Below are 22910 nucleotides of genomic sequence, written 5' to 3'. Positions count from 1 at the left end.
ACTTACCAATAATTCTAAATACTGCTTTTAATTAAATATTAATATATTTAAAATAATCTAATATTTTATCAATTTTATTATCGTTACATAATTGAGAGTAGTTTCTGGTTTAGATATTATACGTCATGTAAATATAATAAATCGAAGGTCAAATTTTGCTTTTTGTGTAAACAGCAAACTAGTTTTGCTCTTAGAAATAATTAAGGCTTTTTATATTCCCAGGAGAGACGAAAAAATAGGTTAGCCGGTAATCATAGTACCTCAGCTATCCACACTGCAGACCACTCCTTAAATGTAAAAGATTCGCACGATATAAAAAAAAGTTATTAGATTTACTTACTGTTCAAGCAAAAACCTATGAATTGATAAGTTGCCGGTACCAGCTGGTACCTGGTACTCACGTGGCGAGATTGTGTGCCTTTTAATAATATATATTTATTTATAAATATGAGATAAAATTACACATAAATACAGCTCTAAAATGTCGCACTACTGGAATGACGCTTCTTCTTGTATTGAGGTTAATGAATGTTATGCCAAAATGCTTCAATTGTATTGGTATTGGATTAGTAGATGAACCATCTGGGAGAATTTCTTCCGACGCATGCAAGTTTCATTACAATATTCCCTTTATTGATAATGAAATTTGTGTATAGAAATGAAAGCTCAGTGGCGCTGTTATCAATGCTCAAGATTAAATACAATATGTTCGGTACCAACTCTAATCTCGGCTCATGCTCAAATTTAGAGAATATATATCATAGATTATTCAAATATTTAGAGATGGTCATTTCATGTCTATCCAGTTATCACCCTCGGTTTCGCTTGCGTTTTAGCTGTTGCTCGTTAGGTGACAGGCATGGAAAAGTAACTTATGTCTATTCTAGAAGTAAGTTTTGCACGGTTTGCATAGACAGAGTTATTTTCGCATATATAATATAAATGTTACCTCGAGACTCATTTGACCATTTTTGTTAGGCCTTAACCTTTACGGATATGGTCATTAACGCCCGCTTAAAATTGACCCGGTCTGAACGTCTTGCAAATTATACGAGATACAGTAACATATTTCTTTCCTAACATAAAACTTTTAATTGTTAATTAATATGATACTCTTCCTAAGTACGAATTTTTTATGACTTGATTAAGTATGAGAAAATATGTATCTTTATAATAGGTACATATAATAAGTGGGAAAATGTTTTCAGCTGTTACGTTACCAAAATACCATACAATACTTATGGTATCTCTGAGACATCACAATGAGAGACAAAAGCCATTATTTATAATTCTTTTAGTTTGAAGCTAGTTATTTTTCAATGTTTTTTTGCTATCTACCCTATATTTTCGATTTTATATTATATTAGTTATCGCCCGCGGGTTCGCTTACCTTTCCTTAAACCCCCTTTTGCCTGACAATGAACCCCTTGGTTCATTCTCAGGCAAAAAATAGACTAATTCCTTCCTTGGACTTCAAATTTGTCTAACATCAAATTTCATCACATTCGGTTCATTAGTTTGGTTGTGAAAAAGCGACAGACAAACACATTTATAATATTAGTATAGATAGTATAGGTTTAACTATTATACCACAAGAAGGCCCGGCCATGCATTTCTGTGGCTACGTTAACTAACAAAAACTTCTGAAACACGCTGAATATAATGGGTCCAATTTTCCTGTCAATATTTAGAAGTTTTTGCATGAGGTGTATTTAATAACACACCTATATGTTTAGAAATATAGACGATTTTAATAAATTGTTTACTCGACTAATATTCGTTAATAACTAAGGAAATAAATAAACTATGGTTCGTTTGTTTATTGGTAATTACGCGTATCTTTATATTTACTATTAATTTATATATTTGTACAAATTATACAAAAGTTGATTATATTAAAAAATCTATTTATCATCTGTGCAGAGTAAAATATTTATATAAAAAGGTTAAAAATAAATAAGTTTATAGTACCTATTCTCAAATCAAATAAATGGTTACTCAAGGGCAGACAGTTAATAATAAAACAGTAGTCATCATCAAATTTATAAATTGTATGTACACAGAAGCTGTGATAGCACACATGCTTATTACATCAGAAAAAAATCACATATACCTTCAAAATAATAACAATATCAATAGATTATTAAATTAATAAAAATATTGTTATATACAAAAGGAAAAATTAAAATCCCATCATTAAAAGGCTATGACACATTATAATTCTATGATAGACATAATAACAGCTCAGATACCCACGTGGTGTTTGTAAATACTATGCAAAGGGGGGGGGGGGCAGGTTAGGGATGTCGAAAACCATGCCCGAATAAAACAACGCCTCATGCTTTCACTTCAAACAAAATGAGACGCGTTAACCGGCTGACGACCGACCAGATGGCTATTGCCAACTGAATCTGTAGAACAGCGGACGCGGGAAAACAAATCGAAAAAAAAAAAAATTAATCTCACGAATTCGAATGTAAATTAGTGTTGGACGTTCTGTGATATCGAACTGTAACGATAAAGTTGTTATAAAAAAAAATAAAAAAATGGCTCAACGTATTTTCAAAATTCTCTTAGTCCTTTGTTTTACCATAATCTGTCACAACGGAGAGGCCGCTGAGAATGATAACACGCCAACAATACGTAAGTACCCTTAAAATACTATTACACACAAAAGTACATAAATATAAATTAATACACAAATTATATTTAGAAAAAAAAACATTATGGCAATTAAAAATGTATATAATAAAAATTATTTTTTAAGATGAACGTAAATTGAATTGTATTCAAATATAGATTCCGCAACCAGCATTTGTTGATGATTCACTTATTGGTTGCCAATCGTTAAAAATGTTGAAATTATATTTGGTAACTTTTTAAAATCTGATGTAAAAACGATGACCTTTTTCTTAATGCGTTTAAATTTGTAATTATACAACTGTTACTGAAGTAGACATAATAAACAAAAATCTATTGATTTTTCAATAATAATAATTAGTAATGAGTGCTTTGCATCTTTAACATCTTAATTTCGTTTTATTAGTCTATAATTTTAATATTTATCAAATTTATTTGACTATACATACCCACCCTCATACTATTTTATTTTGATGTTGACAATTTTATGATGAAAATATAAAATCATTACAAATAATTATCCTTTGTCAAATGTTTGACGAAATATACGTTACAATAAATTACGGAAATAATATTAAAATGAAAACTAATTTAATACGATAATTAATATATATATTTCATATAAAACCTTTTTCAAGTTATTAAATAATAACTTAGGTTTTTTTATCTATGTTACTAAAAATATACAAAATCTACTTTTATTTCTTCAACTAAGAAAGCAATCTTATGTGCCCTTTTACCCGTTGAAATATTGAGACTATAGACTAAATTTAATCATTATTACTTAATAAAATTGCCATCGCGGCATCATGCCCAATTGGTAAATTAATCTGTGCTCATTTATTATGAATACAAGTTATAAAATGCACAAATATAATTCCAAGAAATGTCACGTTTATTTTGATTGTGTAACAAAGCTTAAGGCAATTTTAAATAAAGTGTCCAAATCAAACAAAGAGTCACACTTATTGCACCAAAAAAATAAATCCTAAGTACTGTAGTTGGCATTCAATTTGAGATCAATTGGAAAAATACGAAAACTTATTCATATGTTTTCGTGGAAGAATATCTTCTCTCTATCTTTATATAACGTATGTGTAGATGGTTTTATTTTTTCCCTTAATTATAAACTTAAATATAGTGTTACCTTTACACGCATATTTTATTTTACATTAAAAAAAACTGTCTCCAAAATGACGGTTTATGTATTCCGTTGCAATCTGCAATTTATAAAAAGAATAATAGTAGTATAATATATGAAATTTAAAAATCACCCAAATCTCGGAGTTAATTTAAGCGATCACGATCATCTTAGTATTGTCGGTTGCTCGGAGAGCTGTCATTCATGCCAAGGTCACTTTCATGTTGCGCTGACGAAACAACGCACGGACCCCATGTTTGCCGACTCTTGCGTATTGTAATGAAAAATGGTCACTCGACCTTAATGTTACCACCTTATACGAAAACTTAGCTTGAATGGAATGATTTTTACAAAAAATATAACAAAATTTTAGAAGTAAATGACACAAAATGTGTATTTTTTTAATCTTTATTTTCCCTACTCCACGTCAATGTTGTAGCCATTAATGCATTACATATTATTCCAGAAGATCGTGAATTATTAAATATATATATTTTAACGATAATCGATTTATCCCTTCGTGAATTTAATTTATATTTATAACATTGAAACAACTGGCTTAACATTAATTTAAAATAATTATTATTGTGGATATAATTTATGAAAGCTATAAAATATACATACTTAACAATCCGCAGTTTACATAATATTATCATATATACATATCCTCGCGTAGAATGCCTTATTTTATTTTAAATTTAACGAAATTTTCGACTGTTACGGTTTTATGATTAAGCTGGTAGTAAGATAGTAATAAAATTTATCGTAATGATAGCCGACAAAAAAAACAAGATAAGATTTTTTTTTTATTTAATAAGGAGGTTTGTTAGGATTTTAAACTAATAAGTCTACATGTACGAAATGTTTTGGGATAGGCCTTATTTTGGACAATGTAACTTTACTTGAAAGAAGTTTTGCTGACTACTCCAAAATTCAATTTCACGTTTTTTTTTTTAACTAAGCACGTTTTTATATTTACATTTTAATAAAACCATCGTTTTTACGAAGCTTAAGCATTGACTTTAAGCAAGAGGGCCGACTTGAATACGTTTCGTCATAAAAACCATGTCGATGGAAATTCTTTATAAATTCCACGCGGAAGAGAAAAAGTGTTTGGAAATTCCGAGACTTGTGAATCGTAAACCATTCTCCTGACTAATAAACGTTGATTATCTGCTATATGGTTACATAATGCTCTGTCTTCTTCATTCGTTTGTCGAATTAGCGATGAAAGAAAGAGAGAATCAATATAGAATTGTTTAATCAAAGTTTATTTGCCAAAAAGTAGTATGCTATAAATTTCCCACTGCTAGGTTCAGGTTTCCTTTCCTTTTTGGGTTTCGAATTGGTAACTCCATTGTGGGAAGCACATGATAAAAATCAGGGAATATTTTCAGACATTAAGTAACTTTGTTTTGTCATTTTGTCATTGTCATACATACAATTTTTACGCTATAGCAGTCAAGAATTATATATTTAACTACATATTTTTCAACCGACTTCAAAAAGGAGGAGGTTTTTAATTCGTCTGTATTTTTTTTTTTTTTTTTTTTTTTTTTTATGTTTGTTACCTCATAACTTTTCACTGGGTGGACCGATTTTGATAATTTTTTTTTGTTTGAAAGGTAGTGCTTCCCGTGGGGTCCCATTTTTTTTAAATTTTTTTTACCAATTTTAATGATTCTTTTTTTATTATAAAATATATACTTCAAGAGTAATTTGGTGAAAGTTTGGTAAGGTTCTGAGCACAGGATCCATGACAAAGTAACGGAACGGAAGGGAACGGAACAATTCTGAGGAGCACGTTAGCGATACTCAGTCGAATCTTTTATTTATAGGTTATTTGGATATTTGAGTCACCTTCCGTAATGTGGTTATGTTTATGTAATTATCATAGTCGAATATTATAATTAACTAGCTACTTACCCCGGCTTCGCACGGGTGCAATACTGATACTAAATATACTACAGAATTTGTTTATTTACGACATCACATCGCAAACTTCTAAAATTATCAGTGTTTCTTTACTATATTGTTCATGTATTATATACACAAACCTTCCCCTTGAATCACACTATCTTTTAAAAAAAACCGCATCAAAATCCGTTGCGTAGATTTAAAGATATAGGGACAGAGAAAGCGACTTTGTTTTATACTATGTAGTGATGGAACTCCTATACGGCTCGCAGTTAGGGTGCGATATGGGGCAGAATTTCTTACTATCTTTAATCAAATTTTGTGTATGTGATGTGATGTACGACATATATTAGCTCCTTTTCAAAGTTTTTTTGCTGAGGTCGATTACAGCTCTTTCGAGGGATCCTTGTAGTTTACGCCGCGTGACGTATTAAATCCGCATTTTCGAAAGTCTATTTTTGCTTTATTCGCAAGTTTCCTTTGAAATTGTCCTCGAAGTAGTTTTTGACTCATATAAACGGAACGCTTAATCTATCCATATTAAGGAAAATTAGTTAGTCAAATTCACAAGCTTCACTTAAAATCAAAAAATAAATTGGGTCATTAGTTCCTATATTCAAATAAGCAAATTTTACATCTTCATTATGATATAGACTCATAGTACAGACGAATGAGTTCATTGTACATAATAATGAACGAAGATCGCGAGATCAATCCCGGCAAACGTAGCGAGTTATGTTGCTCCATATATCCTAAGTAATCATTAACGAAACCACGTAGTAGAATGGGCCCCAAGCCCTTTCAGTAATAAGAAGCCTTAAAGTTGGATATATGTATACAGGGATACGTTTTTTTTTAAAATACAGACTATTCTGATATATTGTGACTGTTTTGTTATTATTAATTTTAATTTCTATTATTGATTGTTATAAGAAAAAAAAATACATTAATGTTTAAATACATTAAGATGTTTATTCGTGCATGACAGCATTATTCAGTATTCTCGAAGTTATATAGTTGTAAATCATCAGTCAGCATAAATAAATAATCCCGCAAAGGAAATGCTTTGTTTTTTTATTGTCTTTTCTTGAATTCTTGACGGAGAACATTTAATTAATTCAGTGCACGCGCCGTAATCCTTGTATGCCATAGCAAAGTGAGCACTTAGGCTTATATTATTTTTATGAGACCTTGTCTTCAGATAAAAACAATATAGAATTGGCTTGATTTAAAAATAGCAGACGTAGTATTACGAATTCGTATTATAGTTTATTTGAACAATGAGTAATTACTCACACAATATTTGCATTAAAACGGTTTGTATGAATTGTTCTGTTTATCGTTGTGACAAACGAATCTTCCAAATATAGAATTTGAAAATAACTTTATTTAATTTTATTACAATGCTCTTATGAGGTCTTTTGAATCCGTATTAAACTATTTTGATCAGTTTGTGTAGAGTATTCGGATTTCAAAAGTAATCTAAAATATGAAATCAAAATGAACTCACATTAGAAATTGAGTTAAGTTTTAGTAGAATACGTTTATTCTGTGTCTACAACTTGTATAATACTTTCATGTTATAAAATATAACAAATATCAACGTAATATTAAAAAGTTCAATTTTCAGTGAAAAGTTACTTGATTATTCATTAATTTAAAAATATTTTGAATACTTTAGAAACTTAATGTGGCGAATTTCATTACAAAAACGATCTTACCAAAAGGACATTTACATGTAGATTTTAGCAAACGCTATATTTAAAAAAAATATTGCCAACTTAGGTACACCTTATTTATATATATATCATCATTTTGCTTTCGAAAAAGTTTTATACATTTTGATTACAAACAAACAAACAACTTATTTTCATAATATAGTCGTAAAGTATCCCTTTGCCCTTTGTTGACGTTAATTGTCTGTTACTTTACAATGAAATCCTTAACACTATCAGGAAACTGATAACCCTTAACGGTACTTACGACCCGACACCGGAAGAGTTGAATCAAAATGATATATTATCGATTTATTGGTATTTCTTAATTTATATTCATATTAAAAAGGTATTTTTACACTGGGAGTGAAGTGTTAAGAAAGAAGGAATTTCGTAAACGATAAAAATATTATTTTTGTAATTAACTCTTTACCAAATTAAACTACTTAACGTGGTAGGATTTTGTGCAAGCCCGCCTGGGTAGGTACCACCCACTCATCAGATATTCTACCGCCAAACAACAATACGCAGTATTGTTGTGTTCTGGTTTGAAGGGTGAGTGAGCCAGTGTATACAGGCACAAGGGACATAGCATCTTAGTTCCTAAGGTTGGTGACGCATTGACGATGTAAGGAATAGTTAAAATTTCTTACAGTGTCATTGTCTATGGTTGATAGTGACCACTTACCATCATGAGGCCCATATATTCGTCCGCCAATCTATTCCAATAAAAAAAACTTTACTTACGCCAAAGAAATAAAATTTCTCACGTGCGTACATAACGTACACGCAAATTCTTTTTTTGTAAATTAATCGCGGATTCTCCTCAATCTGTGTTGTTGTTACAATAAATGAGTAAGTTGAATGCTCCCTTTTTGACATAAAAGACAAAACATTACGAAAAAATCTCTAATTTGATCCTATAGCTACATACCAATATTATGAATTTGAAATGAACTCTGTGTGTTTCCTCTTCACTTAAACTGCTTAACCAATTTAGATGAGCTTTGTCATGGACATAGTTTGAATCCCGTTGAAGGATGATTTGCATGCATGGTAAAGATTTAAGCCGTAGGTTCAGCCAGTTATAAATATTTTTGAATATCGATACGAAATTCAAACGATGCAAACATTAAGACTAAGATGATACTGCCGGTACAGTTGATGTTAGAAAAGAAAAAAAAATGTAATTAAATTTCACTTGTAAAAATACAAGCTGTAACATAATCAGTGAATATTCTCACTTAACCACGCACTTTTGAATCGCCATTAAAAAACTAGCATACAATAATCTATAGATTTAAAACGTACTGTAACTATATGATATTAATATGAAGTCAACGAAAAACTATGACTCAGATAGCTGAGCTGCATAATCATCGCTCTCATTGAGCAAAAGATGCTCAGTTTCAGCCTTGCTTGCTTTATATGGAGTCCATAAATTTTAATGTACAGCGCGTGTTATGAATGCGGTCTGAGAGCTATGATTGGGTCACAGGCGCAGAACAATCGACGATCACGTCTCTATAAAATTTATCGATAACATTGACCCGTGGATGATTCAACGTATTTCCTTGTACTATTTCTATAAAAACAATTTAAAAAAATATATTCCATCGGCTCTTTTTTTGAAATTGAAATTAAATGCTCAACATCGATTCATATTTAAATTAACATTATCTACAGATTATTGTTAATTATAATAAAAGTAATTTAAACAAGTGATTTTATATCAAATTCGTTCTGAAAACTAATTGAAACAATTACGATTTTTTATTTAATATTACGCAAAGTAATTTCAACTCAATTTTATCTTTGTAAGATTACCTTCAAATTGTAAGCAAGGATTAGTCATGATTGTAATTTATAATGAGTCCACAATCATTTCTAGGGTAGATAATTCGTTTCGTTTTGGACCCAGACCGTCAGGCCGGACCAGTTGTAAAGCCTTGACACTCTTACATTTCGTAACAATTTTTTGTAGTAACCTCACGACAACGCCTACTGGATTCCCTGTATTGATAAGTCTATAATACTTGTATAGGTGAAGGTAACATTATTGATGACTTCTTACTATGGACCCGTGATTATAATGCGACAATTTCCAGAGTGAGCAAATGTTAATGTAAAACAAAATGATTTGATGCCCTCTTAAATATAGCCGTGTTCCTATATAGATATCCTACAAAGTTTTTTAAACATTTATAATTAGATTTGTATAGTTACGAATACAGTGCAGTAGATCTTTTTAGTATCTGTTTTGATTCTGTGCTATGAGAGAACGTCTGGCACAGAAAATCTTGCAACACTAATAAGAATTCTGAATTCAAATTTTATCGTAGAATACTTCGTATCAATAGAGTAACTACTGAGTTTCTTGCCGGTTCTTCTCGGTAGAATCTACTTTTCGAACCGGGGGTAGCTTCACTTAATTGTAAAATGACGATTCAAAAGTGCTTATAAAAGCCTACTTGAAGTAGAACACTTCGTATCAGTAGAGTAGCTACTGAGTTTCTTGTCGGTTCTTGTCGGGAGAATCTACTTTCCGAACCGGTGGTAACTTCACTTAATTGTAAAATGACGATTTAAAATTGCTTGTAAAAGCCTACTTGAATAAAGTTTATTTTGACTTTTGATTTTACCGGTAATAATGTATAGACTATTAAAAAAATATATACGCGAACTATTACAACATTATAAGTGACATTCGAAGAAATAGAAAAAATCAAGACTTTCAATAATTTAAAAAGGGAATTATATATTTATTTCCATGGTATTCTGACACCGTTTTGTTGAAAATGAGTTTAGATTAATATTATCCTGGATGAGTATTAATTTAACATACTCAACTGTTTGCAAAATTGATCTTACAACACATTGAAGCGCATTTCATTAAAACTTGATGAAATACTAATAACGCTCTTACAAGTCCTATAAAAACGGTCTTAAAACGATCTGCAACATCTCAAAAACACAAATTAATCTTCTTAAATCACTGACACATGAGATTCGATTGGTAACAATTAAAAAATATATAATCTTCTCGCTTACTTTGAAATGGGTTTATCTTATGATGTCCGAGTTTAAAAATTCAGTGTTTACGTATTTATTTGAACTATGTCAAACCTTAGATCTAGATATCTATGAGCCCTACTAGTCCAAGAGTCCACAAAAGCATACAACAACAGCCTGTAAATTACCCACTGCTGGGCTAAGGCCTCCTCTCCTTTTGAGAAGGTTTTGGAGCATATTCCACCACGCTGTTCCAAAGCCGGCTGGTGAAATACAAATGTGGCAGAATTTCTATGAAATTAGACATATGCAGGTTTCCTCACGATGTTTTCCTCCACTGCCGGGTACGAGACGAATTTTAAACACAAATTAAGCACATGAAAATTCAGTGGTGATTGCCTGGGTTTGACCGCAATCATCGGTTAAGATGCACGCGTTCTAACCACTGGGACATCTCGGCTCAAAAGCATAACTCCATGAAATAAAATAGACACGTCCTAAAATCGGCACGCCGCACGGCACGGCCGTTGGTTTCCGATTTCATAACCGTAAACATACATGTGATGTGATAACATTATTATGTCGAAACGTACTGTTTTCGACCGTAAGAAACTATTAAGCGATAGATCCTAACTAAGAACCCGGTGTTATTTATTACGTTAATATTAAACACTCTTACCGCATAGCGATGCTATCTGCCGTGAATCTAAAGTACGATCTTATACCCATGGGCGTATATTATACTCGGTATCAGATTATACTTATTACTTTCTGATAATAAAACAAAAGACAGATCAAGTGCGTGGTGTATTATAGTGAAGTAAAAAAAGCGAGTACAAACTTCGGTGTAGAGTTCGAGTTGAGAAACACGCTTTAAATATTTTTTCACTAGAGTGATGACAACAATACCGATAATAGAAATTATTAATTTTTTTTTATTTTTCTTATTTATCTTTGTTATGTCCAGCTTCAATTGAAAAGTACTTGGACTGTATATATTCTTTATCATCGTCATAGTAATCATCAGCTAATTACAATCCACCGCTGGACACGACCTCTTAATGGACCCAAAGGCTTAAAGTGCGTAAAATTAAAAGGACATATCCACCCCAATCGGGCTCCTGCTTCATTCCGTAAATATTACCTTCGATTAACTATTTGACATTTAAATATACAGCCTTTTTTGTCGTCAAAATATGATATCTATTATATTGTATGCATATATGCATATAAATAATGATTCTATATTAATATTATTTGACCCTAAACTAATATACCTACATAGAACCAACCAGTATATGCAGTGCGTTTCAGAGAAGGTTTTACATTATATAAACGTAATACATGACAGAAAACGAGTACAATTAAAAAAGAAAAAATATAATATAAGGTTACATATTTAAATACGTATAAGGTTACCTACGTACGTTACCTCATACCTTTGCTTCGTTGTCGAAAAAAAAAAATGATACCACAGATAATATTAAAGCGTTGAAAATTTATAGAGCAAGTCAAAACATGTCGTTATATTTACCTTAACATACACGATCAACAAGTTGTCGCGTGCGCGCGAATTTTCGTCAAAACTGTGTTTTCGGGTCGAGTTACATAACGCGTTATATAACAAGTGACCTTGTGCAAGAGTTTGTTGTACAAATTGAAACGTTCAAGTTCAAGCCTGCTTTTATCATTAACATTGCACAATCACTATACCACTAATACGCAAAAATAATATTTTGAGATTCCTTGTTCACACGAGACCAGGAATTATTTTATTGCTATGTACAATAGTATAAAACAAAGTCGCTTACCGCTGTCTGTCCCTATGTATGCTTAGATCTTTGGAATTACGCAACGGATTTTGATGCGGTTTTTTTTGATAGATAGAGTGATTCGAGAGGAAGGTTTTTGTATATTGGACAATATAGTACATAAAGAAATACAGATCATTATAGAATTTTCTGTTACATCGTAAATAAACAAATTCTGTAGTATTATTAAGTATTCAATATCAGTATTGCACACGTGCATAGTCGCGGTGTGTGCTAGTTTTATGTGTAACTTTGTGATAACAATAAAACGCCATACATTTTTTAATTAGCGTATTGTCAAACCCACTTGTACTCGTATGACCATTACATTGTTATGTAAAATTACATAATTACATGGAATGCAATGTTATAAAATAAAATAGAACTATTTAATGTAAAGATTATATCATTTGAGCTTAGGCAATGCAATTTTGTTATCATGAGAAAGCTAAGAACGATTGTACGATTGTCGCGTTGTGTATTAAGACCAAGGTTATATATTATGTAAATGGCATGTTGAAAAACGTTAAATTTAAATATATATATAATAATTTACGTATTTTACCACTTAATATATATATGTTACCATGCTAACGTCGTATCTTTTAAATATAATGTTATATTTATTTATATTACGCATAGGTTTGTGTCTCGATTTGAATAATGTAATATTCAAATCACGATATTTTGCTTTTATGAATTTTTATTGTCTTTTTGTTTGTATTGGTTTAAGGTACTATTATTATATACGCGACACGCTATTAAATTTAGACAATAGGCTTTAGTCCTTCTTAAGCCCATTTATTACGGAGATGAAATCTAATATCTTAATCGAATTTAATAAGTTTTTATAGAGAATTTCCTTGAAGTAATTTTGGATGTAATTCTTTTCTCAATAGGAAAGAAATGGGTTGAAGTATCGTATCGTTTTTTTTTTTTAATATATTAGTTTGAGTAGATAGGGCTCTAATATGTGTGTCTTATTTACGTTTTTTTTTATATGAACTTAAAATAGAAATGGACAATAGTTGAATAAGAGCCATACATATATAATAATATTAATGTATTTTTGCAGATTTAAATTTAAACTTAAATTTAAAAGTGTAACATTTCTACTACGTTTCAGAGGCGCTCGTTTATTTTTCGTCCTGAAGATCGAAACTTCTGCAACGTGGAAATGCTGCAAGTATTCTAGCCACCAATTCCTTGCAGTCATGAATTATATTTATTATTTAACTTTACTATTAGTAAATATTTTTTTATGAAACTGAATAATATTATTCTTCATACTAAATATTAGAGGTAGGTTTGACTGCGATTTTAATAAGTGAGAATCAATCGCGAGTTAAACATATTTAAATTTATTGTATTTACGCACATTGCAGTCTATACTGAATGCTGACAAAGGACTCATACATTTTAAGGCTTCCGTGTATGAGTAAACAGAGATTATATTAATATGCTCAGTAGAGTCATTATATGTTGTCTATGCTAATATTTAACACAATAAACGATCTTAAAACAACGTTACGTTGATCATATTTGAAGAACCTTAGAATCATTATAAACAATCTCATGGACATATTTGAAAGAGCGCAGTACTAATGATGTTTTCATTATAAAAACTAGGGATGGGCCGAAATTCGCTTTACATTTTGTTTAAACGAATTTCAGCTGCCTGAATCGAATATCGATATTCGGTGCAAGAAGTAAAATAAAATACCTACTTGTATTATTTTGAAAGAAATGAATGGATATTATCTATCAGAACTCTAAAATAAAACTAGGCATTTTATTTAGGACCATTTATTCTAGAAATTAAATACTTTTCCGAGATATTCGATATATAATTTTCACGGAATATTCGGGCGAAATTCGTGTTCGTGTATAATTTTGTTTATTTAAAATGAAAAGTATTTTTACCGGATTATGCTTCCGAGATACATTTGTTTTTTTTATATCAACACGTAATTATGTTTCAGTTAATGCGTCTCGCATGAAATAAGTCCATTTAACTCTTTAATTTTGATGCGTATAACACTGATGCGTTTACAATTTACATAAAAATGCATATTCATTTTCATTTTCATATTTATTAGACTAATTTGTATCTTATTTTGTATCATTTGTAGTCACTTTGTATACACATTTTATGAGTGTAATTTAATTCGGAAATAACTTTGAATCGATTTAAAAAAAAAGTTACTTAATTACAATTCAATCAATAAACAAACAGTTTCATCTTGGTTAATCTTAGTTGCGTTGCTAAACCGAATACTATACCTCATTTTAAAGCCCATAATAGTATCGATTTCAAAAAGAAGGAGGTTATCAATTCGTCTGTATTTTTTTATGTTGTTACCTCATAACTTTTCATTGGATGGAACGATTTTGATATTCTTTTTTCTTTGAAAGTGAGTGCTTCCCATGTGGCCCCATTTCTGTAACTACATTATATTATCGTAAATCGACTTTTAAGTACTCTAAGATTTTTCATTTCATTTTACTTAGGAGGACTCTAAAAATATGTTGAATACGCAATTACTTTTTTTACTTTTTAGTGCATATTTATTTGTTTTATAATAGTGTTTTGTTTGAAGTCGGTTTTTCTTTTTGTTAAAATTTTATTAATGAAGTATGTCATATACCTTTTATTGTTGTATGAGAACAATATCGATCGGGTGTAAATTATGAAAGAAGTTAAATCTTGATTACCGAATCTTGAATAGATTATATTATCAACTATTTTATAAATGATTCATCTTTTATTGATCAAAACAGCAATGTTTATTGTCATTGTGTATTTAAACAATGACAAAAATGATATTCTGACATCAAAATTTTTGCTAACAGTTATGGAATGCTGTAACATGAGATTTATTTTGAATAGTTGAAGACTTTTCATTCAATTAGAGGCGTGGGCTGTCTTTAACGCGTTGCAGGATGCTAATTTAAGTGTCGTGCATCCTGCGAAATTTGGTTGTTGTATTGTACATATTTATGGAATTGTGTAAATTAATGTTAACATATAATACAACTCAGAACCAACCAAATCTATCCTAATATAAAAAGTAAAGTAACAGCCTGTAAATTTCCTACTGCTGGAATAAGGCCTCCTCTTCCATTAGGGAGAGGGTTCGGAACATATTCCACCACGCTGTTCCAATGCTGGTTGTTGGAATGCACATGTGGCAGAAGTCCGATGAAATTAGTCACATGCAGGTTTCCTCACGATGTTTTCCTCCACCACCGAGCATGAGATGAATTATAAACATAAATTAAGCACATATATATAGTAGTGCTTGCCTGGGTTTGAACCCGCTATCATCGATTAAGATGCACGCGTTTTAACCACTGGGCCATCTCAGCTATCCTAATATATATAAATGCAAAAGGAGAAATGCGAATCAATTTAGAAGAAATTTATTACGAAGATTGTTACGATACGATGATAGTTCACTTAAATTTGATGATGGCTTGTGTGATAAAGGGAAAGTTTTATAAATTTCAACCGGGTAAAGCCGCAGGTTGAGCTAGTCCTGAATAAGTTCATAGATGACAATTTAATTGTACCTATTTAAATAGCTACAGATTTTAATGTTTATCCAAAGTTACAATTGTAAATTAAATCTTCCAGAGAATAACCTTTTTTGCTGTTGTGGAGTGTGATGAAAGTGTGTCTTTTAACTGTGCGTACAAAATGCTTATAAACACACAAATTTTTACTCGACTATTCACAGATGTTTAATTTTCGTCTTGGTTCTCGCGGTTGCTGATTCTTATCTAGTTTAAGTGCTTATTTTGTTTTGTCTGAATAATTATAAACATTAATCGTTTACACGTGATTAATATAGTTCAGGATGATAATTTAAAATCTGTGTATATCTTGTGTACAAAATAATCTTAAATATTTTAGTTAACAATAACATAAGTTCTTTGGCTGTTATTGATATTTGACTTTATACTTATTTCTATAACTGTAAAATAACTGTCATAGTGTTCAAAACTTAAAGATGATATTAGTCGTTGCTTTATAATATATCTTGTGTAATAGGTACCAGGTACCGTATTGATAAAATTTCGTACAAGATAAATAGTAATCAAATTTCATATAAGACCCTATTAATTAGTTAAGAAACATTTAAAATCCGCATTAATACTTTTTTAATGCGATGAGCGGCCAACCGTTTTATAGCAAACAACAAAACTTTGCACCGAAAATGCTTTTTTTCTTATTATTTTTTTTAAACAGTTACAAAAGCTTTTTTTTTTGCTGTTTTTATTTATGTGAATAGGTTACTAGTTTCAATATACTTATGCCAAAAACAAAATATATATGTAACCAGATATTGAAAAAAAAGTTATTGAAGTAACATGACTATGGAATATTCGTTGCTTAAGTTACACTTAGTTTAATTTCATTCTCACCTGTAGCTGGTACGAGAACATAACAATATAATTAAAATGATGTAATGTTTAATTATAGCGGAATACTTGCTGCCATGCAAGCGGAGCGACGCCGAATTGGATTCCTGTATCAAGAGGTCGTTCAATCACCTCCGGCCGTACCTCGCGAGAGGACTACCGGACCTGGAGGTACCTCCGGTAGAACCCCTCTTCATCGACCGGCTGATGATGGAAAACAACGCCGGTCCAGTCCGAGTGAGAGCTACCTTCAGCAATATCACAGTCATAGGACCGAGTAATTACACCGTGACGAAAATCAGGTGACTTCTTTGTATATATACTTGTTTATATAACAACAACAACAACGACAACAGCCTGTAAATTCCCACTGCTGGGCTAAAGGCCTCGTCTCCCTGTGAGGAGAAGGTTTGGAACATATTCCACCACGCTGTTCCATTGCGGGTTGGTGGAATACACATGTGGCAGAATTTCTATGAAATTTGTCACATGCCTTCTCCTCATTCCTCACGATGTTTTCCTTCACCGCAGAGCACGAGAGCAAATTAAGCACATGAAACAGCGGTGCTTGCCTGGGTTTGAACCCACAATCACCGGTTAAGATTCAAGCGTTCTAACCACTGGGCCATCTCCACTCTTGTTTATATAGATAATGTAAAATTTGTTTATAATTGGCTTGAGTCTGTTTCATTAAACTCATTATGTGTTATGTAATGTAATGTAATGTAATCGCAGCAACAACAAAAAACATATGATTACTACATGTTTCCATAAACCACAGTGGAACAGCGTTATGGAATACCACTGGACTGAACGGAATTTTTCTCAGGAGAATATAACATGCTAAGATTGTATAATTATCATCGTTAGGTCCATAGTACACAACAAAGTCTCCTAACGCTGTCTGTCCTATTTTTAATGGTAGAAGTAGGCAGACATGCAAATGGACCACCTGATGGTAAGTGGCACTAATAGAAAATGGCGCTATAAAAAATATTAACTATTCTATTGTGCCCTGATATGCACAGACTCACTTACTCTTCAAACACGAACATAACAATACTGGTTACTACTGTTTTGTGGTAGAATATCTGATAAGTGGGTGGTATAGGTACCACCCACTTATCAGATACCCTAGACGAACTAGCATAAAACCCTACCACCCAGAAATATCCCAATTCTCTGATATTCATCTTACGCGATATTAAAATTAAAGATTATGATATCTTAGGGGTTCCATTAAAAACAGCATGATTTCTGATGAAAACTGTTTTATGATAATTATTAATTTTAATGATATAAATATAAATTTATATCAATAGAAAAGTCAACAGTATAAGGATTATTTTATTCAAGCCGGTGTATTGAGATTGGTACAACAGCCGTCTCAAATTATTGTGGCCAACCAGTTGACAAATAATAATCACCAAAGTTTCGTCACACTTAACCAGTGTTGTATGACCCATTATCTCAAAACAATGTAATAGTATAATAATATGTAATCATTTAAAATAAACGCACAATGACTTTTTTTGTATGTATGTCAAGAGCACGGCGACGATTTAAGAGCATTTTTCATAATGACGCTGTAAAATGATTTGTCTTAATGTTCGAAGATTTTGGTTCATTATTCAACTGTTATCGGTTACAAGGTTTTCAATCTATGCATTTACACTCCATACTTATAATAAAATTGGAGTTTCTGCTTGTAATATTAAAATAAACTTTTATATAAAATGCATTACTACGGTATTATAAGTATATACCGTAATATTTTTGTCATCAATTCTTTTGTCTAATCTAATATAAAAATAATTATGGTTAATCTCCGGAACAGCTGGCTAAAATCTTTTATTTTTTGAATTGTAAATAAAATTTCAGTTTAATTTACTTATACTTAAAAACTAACTTACTTTTGATATATAAAGAAAATGTATGTAAATAATAAATTTGAAAAAATAGTAATTTAGAAAATGGTCAATATTAAACTACAAGTTATATTATATCTAACTATAATTCAATAATACGTCTTGTATTCTGTAAGAAGAAACTCGAAACTCGCCGCAGAACACGAACGTGAAATGACAGAATCTCGTGCGCAACAACGACTATAATAACAATTACAAAATTTATAGAAATCACGTAACAAAATGGCGTATCACCGTAATTTAGTTGTCAAAATTTTACAATTGAGGTGCGAAGTGAGTCACAGAATTGCACAAATTAAAATGTTGTTTGTATGAAGGCCAAAAAATGGAAAACACTTACATCGTAAATGTTGGGTGATTTCTTTCTCCTTTATTCCAAAGTTATTAAACCTGTGCAATACACGGGCATCTCTTAGTTGCAAATCGATGTAATTGAGCATCATATTGCATAAATAGTCGTGAAATGTCTGAGACGATCGCTGAAACTAAATAACTTCGTAAGAGGATCGATTGCAGCATCCAATGAAGGGAATAAATAAAGATATCTTACTCTTTCAAAGTAAACAGCTTTTAAATTTCGTAACGAATAAAATATAAGTAAATACTGTTAAACCGCGTAAAATACTGTAGAAAGAATTTGGTCAAAAGAATGATAACGTCAGTTTGTCAATAGTTATTTTTAATAATAATAATACAAACGATATAACGGCAACATACCTTAAAGGTTTTTTAATAAATAAAATTTAATGCACTTTAATTGATAATATAATTTGTTAGTTCCTTTTTATTACTTTCTCACGTTTTATTTAGTTATTTCATGAAAATGATTTAAAAAACAATTGATAATTATTAGTTGTTTCTTATGCATGTATTGTTAAATAATATGATTATCAATTGAAATAAGATAATCTTCAATATCGTACATATTTAACATTCTCTGAAGGAATAATTTAATAAGATAATTAATGAGTGTAATTACGTTTCAGGTCAGATTTGAAGAAGTTGCGTATTGACATGGGGCTTGTGTTGCCCCGTATCGAAGTCACCGGTCACTACGAGGTGTCTGGGCAGGTGCTCCTGTTCCCTGTGCGATCCCAGGGCGACTTCTGGGCCTCATTCAGTTAGTAGAAACACTCTTTATATAGTTCTTGTATTGTAATTAGTAATACTTTCAATTCTTAGAGATTATTTTACTAGAGATTGTTGTGTCCCTCCCTCTATCACAACGAATTTTTTCCTTGACATAGCTTGATCATATCATCGCCCTCAACAAGTGTGATAAATATTTGGTTTCATAAATGATGATGATTTTTAAAACATTATTTCCCTATTCTTGGTCTGCCTAGGAGCCTATGTGGGGCCGCTAGGCTATTGACTAGTGGAAAATCCAGCCCTGCTGACAGGCTCGTAGCCTTCAATGTATATGTCAAAGCAGTCATATCCCTAAGTAAACTGATTTAATTGAAAGGCACTTGGATAAAACAACCTGTGTGACCTTTACATACTGACCGTTTTTATTTAACCTTTTAAGACTTATTTCCTGTACTTACAGCTGTCTAGAGCCAAGCTGATTTATTTCGTTACGAATAATTTTGCCAGACAGATATAAATACATTTTATATAAAAGTTATGATATCTTATCTGTTTTAAATAAATAGTTTGCGGATTGTCAGTATATGAGGCAGAATTCCTCAGAGAATTTGACAGGTCTCCACACGATGTTTTACTTCACTAAACACGAGATCAATCATAAGTAAATTTAAAAAAAACTTGCTGCGTTTGAACCAGCAATCTTCGGTTAAATTAGCTTATGGTCCCGTAGTGGTTGGTTATTATTAGTACAATTTTTTATAAACAATATAATTATTTACATGCGCAGAATATGTCCTCGATTTATCGATCACACTTGAAAATAAATATTTTCAATACTTTGCGTTGTCCCAACAAGGTCGGCATTAAGCCAAGGCGAACATGCGTTTAAATTTATTTTTGTCAAACAAAATATCGGACTTAATTATAAGATGCCTTAATAATTACTAAAGGTCAAACAAAACGACCTCTACTCCGCCAAATTTTTTACTAGAATTCCATGTATAATTATTGGTATATACATAATATACCAATAATTCAAGTAAATTCTATACGTATACATTCAAATGGTTCGATAAATATATTGAAGATAACTCTAGGTAACAAAAACATATTAAAATCTTTTAAACCGATGATATCGTGAGATAATTCATTGAAAATAAAATTAATATTGCAGTTACTCAAACTTATACCTACTTGCAAACGTCTAAATATGCAATTAAATGAATAATATTGGTAAATTGTTTCTGCATATATTGTATTTATTATTTCTATTTAAAATAATTTAGAGGTAATCTTTTATTCTTCTTCTTTATGATGTATTAATGCTTTGTGTCGCAGATGACGTGGTTGCCATCGTCAAGATTTTCGGCAAGGAAATCGAGCGAGAGGCCGTGAAGTACATGACAGCTGATCGCATGCAGGTCGACTTTAAGCTTAAGAGCTCTCGCTTCAAGGTCAGAGATACGGTCAATCACGGAAGCGTTATCGGTAAGTCCAGTTTTTTGGCATTTAAATATTAATGACTTCAAGGCGTTCGACAAAACTCAACATTCTACAAAAAGTAATAAAGTAAAAGTAAATAATTTGGTATATAAGACTTATCAGATATTACAAAGCGAACTGATATTATTTTCTATATGACTGATATTTATAATTTATTATTTCAACATGATCGTAAGTAAAAACCAAGTTTCACAGTGCTAGTTTCATGAAATTTCAATCAATATTTTCCTCTATGTGACAAGATAAAAAAATTAAAAAAGATAAATTAAAAACGAGCGATAAGCACATTTTTATTAATTGAATGTTCTGTCTAAAACCGAATCCTGGGCGCAATCGAAAACTGGAGCGAACACATAGAACATTCAGTATAAAATACCAATTACTTCGTGCTTCGATAACATTCTTACAGGAACAATATTTGACATACACATCACACACATACACAATAAATAAAATAAATAAATATGAGGCAACATCACATACATTACTCTGATCGCAATGTAAGTAGCTAAAGCACTTGTGTTATGGAATATCAGAAGTAACGAGGGTACCCACTCAGACCCGAGTAGATGTAGAAAACTAATGGTAATCTATATCGACTCCACCGAGAATCGAATGCGGGACCTCGGAGTAGCGTACCCATGAAAACCGATGTACACACCTCTCGACCACGGAGGTCGTCAAACACAAAATACAAGGAATGACATAAAGCTGCTTTTCGAATTGAGGACTTTTAGGAAAACAAACAACATCAATAAAATTTGACCTAATAAATCAATACATTATTACCCAATCTGAATTAAAATAAAAAAATGTGTATAATTTATTGGCCATAACTATCAAAAATTTGTAATTTTAACATAATTTATTCATTCAACATGACAGCACTTTTCATTTCTAGAAGGTAGAAGGTTGTAAGTAACTTTCACCATTATATTTCTTTTATTTTGCACGCTCTTTAAATTTCAGGCGAGGCGATGAATCAATTCCTGAACAACAACGCCGCCGAGATAATCGATGAAATGAGACCGGCGGCGTCTGCGGCCATTGCCAAGCACTTCCGCATCTTTCTCAACGCTGCCTTCGAAAGAATACCCATCGACGCGTGGCTCAAGCCTTAAAACTGTGCCACCTTTGATTGGTGATATGTGTAAGAGGTACGAACATTGCTGATGTTTCTTTATACAATTAGTGATGTACGTTTCGACCAGTGAACTGACTGTAAACAATTAAAACATAATAGTTTTATTAAGGATTGATCAGATTCCAATAAGCCATTTTTTTAAAGACCATTTAATGGTTTAAGCTTTACCAAATCACTGATTTGAATAACTGTAGCTATTGGATAATATGAATATCATTAAAAGTGACTTTGTTGTTATAAAACTCCTTTGTGAAAATTAAAAAAGTCATTACCAGGAAAATTATGAAATGAGATACCACGATCGTGCTTACTTTTACTGGATTAAGTAAGCTTTATTATTTATTTAGTGAAGTAAGATACTTAATGTTAAGGTATTTGTAAAATTGTATTATTATAATATCGATCTGATTTATGATAGCGTGTATTATGAATTTTATGTGTTCATAGAAATATGTGTCAATGACAGAAATTAAATAAACAATTTGTAAAAATTAAAACGTTTTTATTTTTGTCTTATATCTAAACTAGGAATACTGAATTCTTAATTAATATAATTAATATTTTACAGTTTTAAATTCCTTA

The 22910-nt window shown here is 31.2% G+C and overlaps 1 protein-coding gene across 1 annotated transcript; it reads left to right on the top strand.

Annotated features, from left to right (window-relative positions):
• Positions 1 to 2341: 2341 nt before the first annotated feature.
• On the top strand, positions 2342 to 22819 carry LOC124541707. Its single transcript, XM_047119646.1, has 5 exons — positions 2342 to 2643; positions 16723 to 16963; positions 19576 to 19709; positions 21020 to 21169; positions 22154 to 22819. The coding sequence occupies exons 1-5, from the start codon at positions 2547 to 2549 to the stop codon at positions 22303 to 22305; spliced, it is 774 nt and encodes a 257-aa protein (XP_046975602.1). The 5' UTR covers positions 2342 to 2546; the 3' UTR covers positions 22306 to 22819.
• The last annotated feature ends 91 nt before the right edge of the window (positions 22820 to 22910 follow it).

This window comes from Vanessa cardui, chromosome 2, assembly GCF_905220365.1.
Source record: "Vanessa cardui chromosome 2, ilVanCard2.1, whole genome shotgun sequence".
Lineage (NCBI taxonomy): Eukaryota > Metazoa > Arthropoda > Insecta > Lepidoptera > Nymphalidae > Vanessa > Vanessa cardui.
The sequence above is the reverse complement of the archived record's forward strand: the minus strand, read 5'-3'. Positions and strand labels throughout refer to the sequence as shown.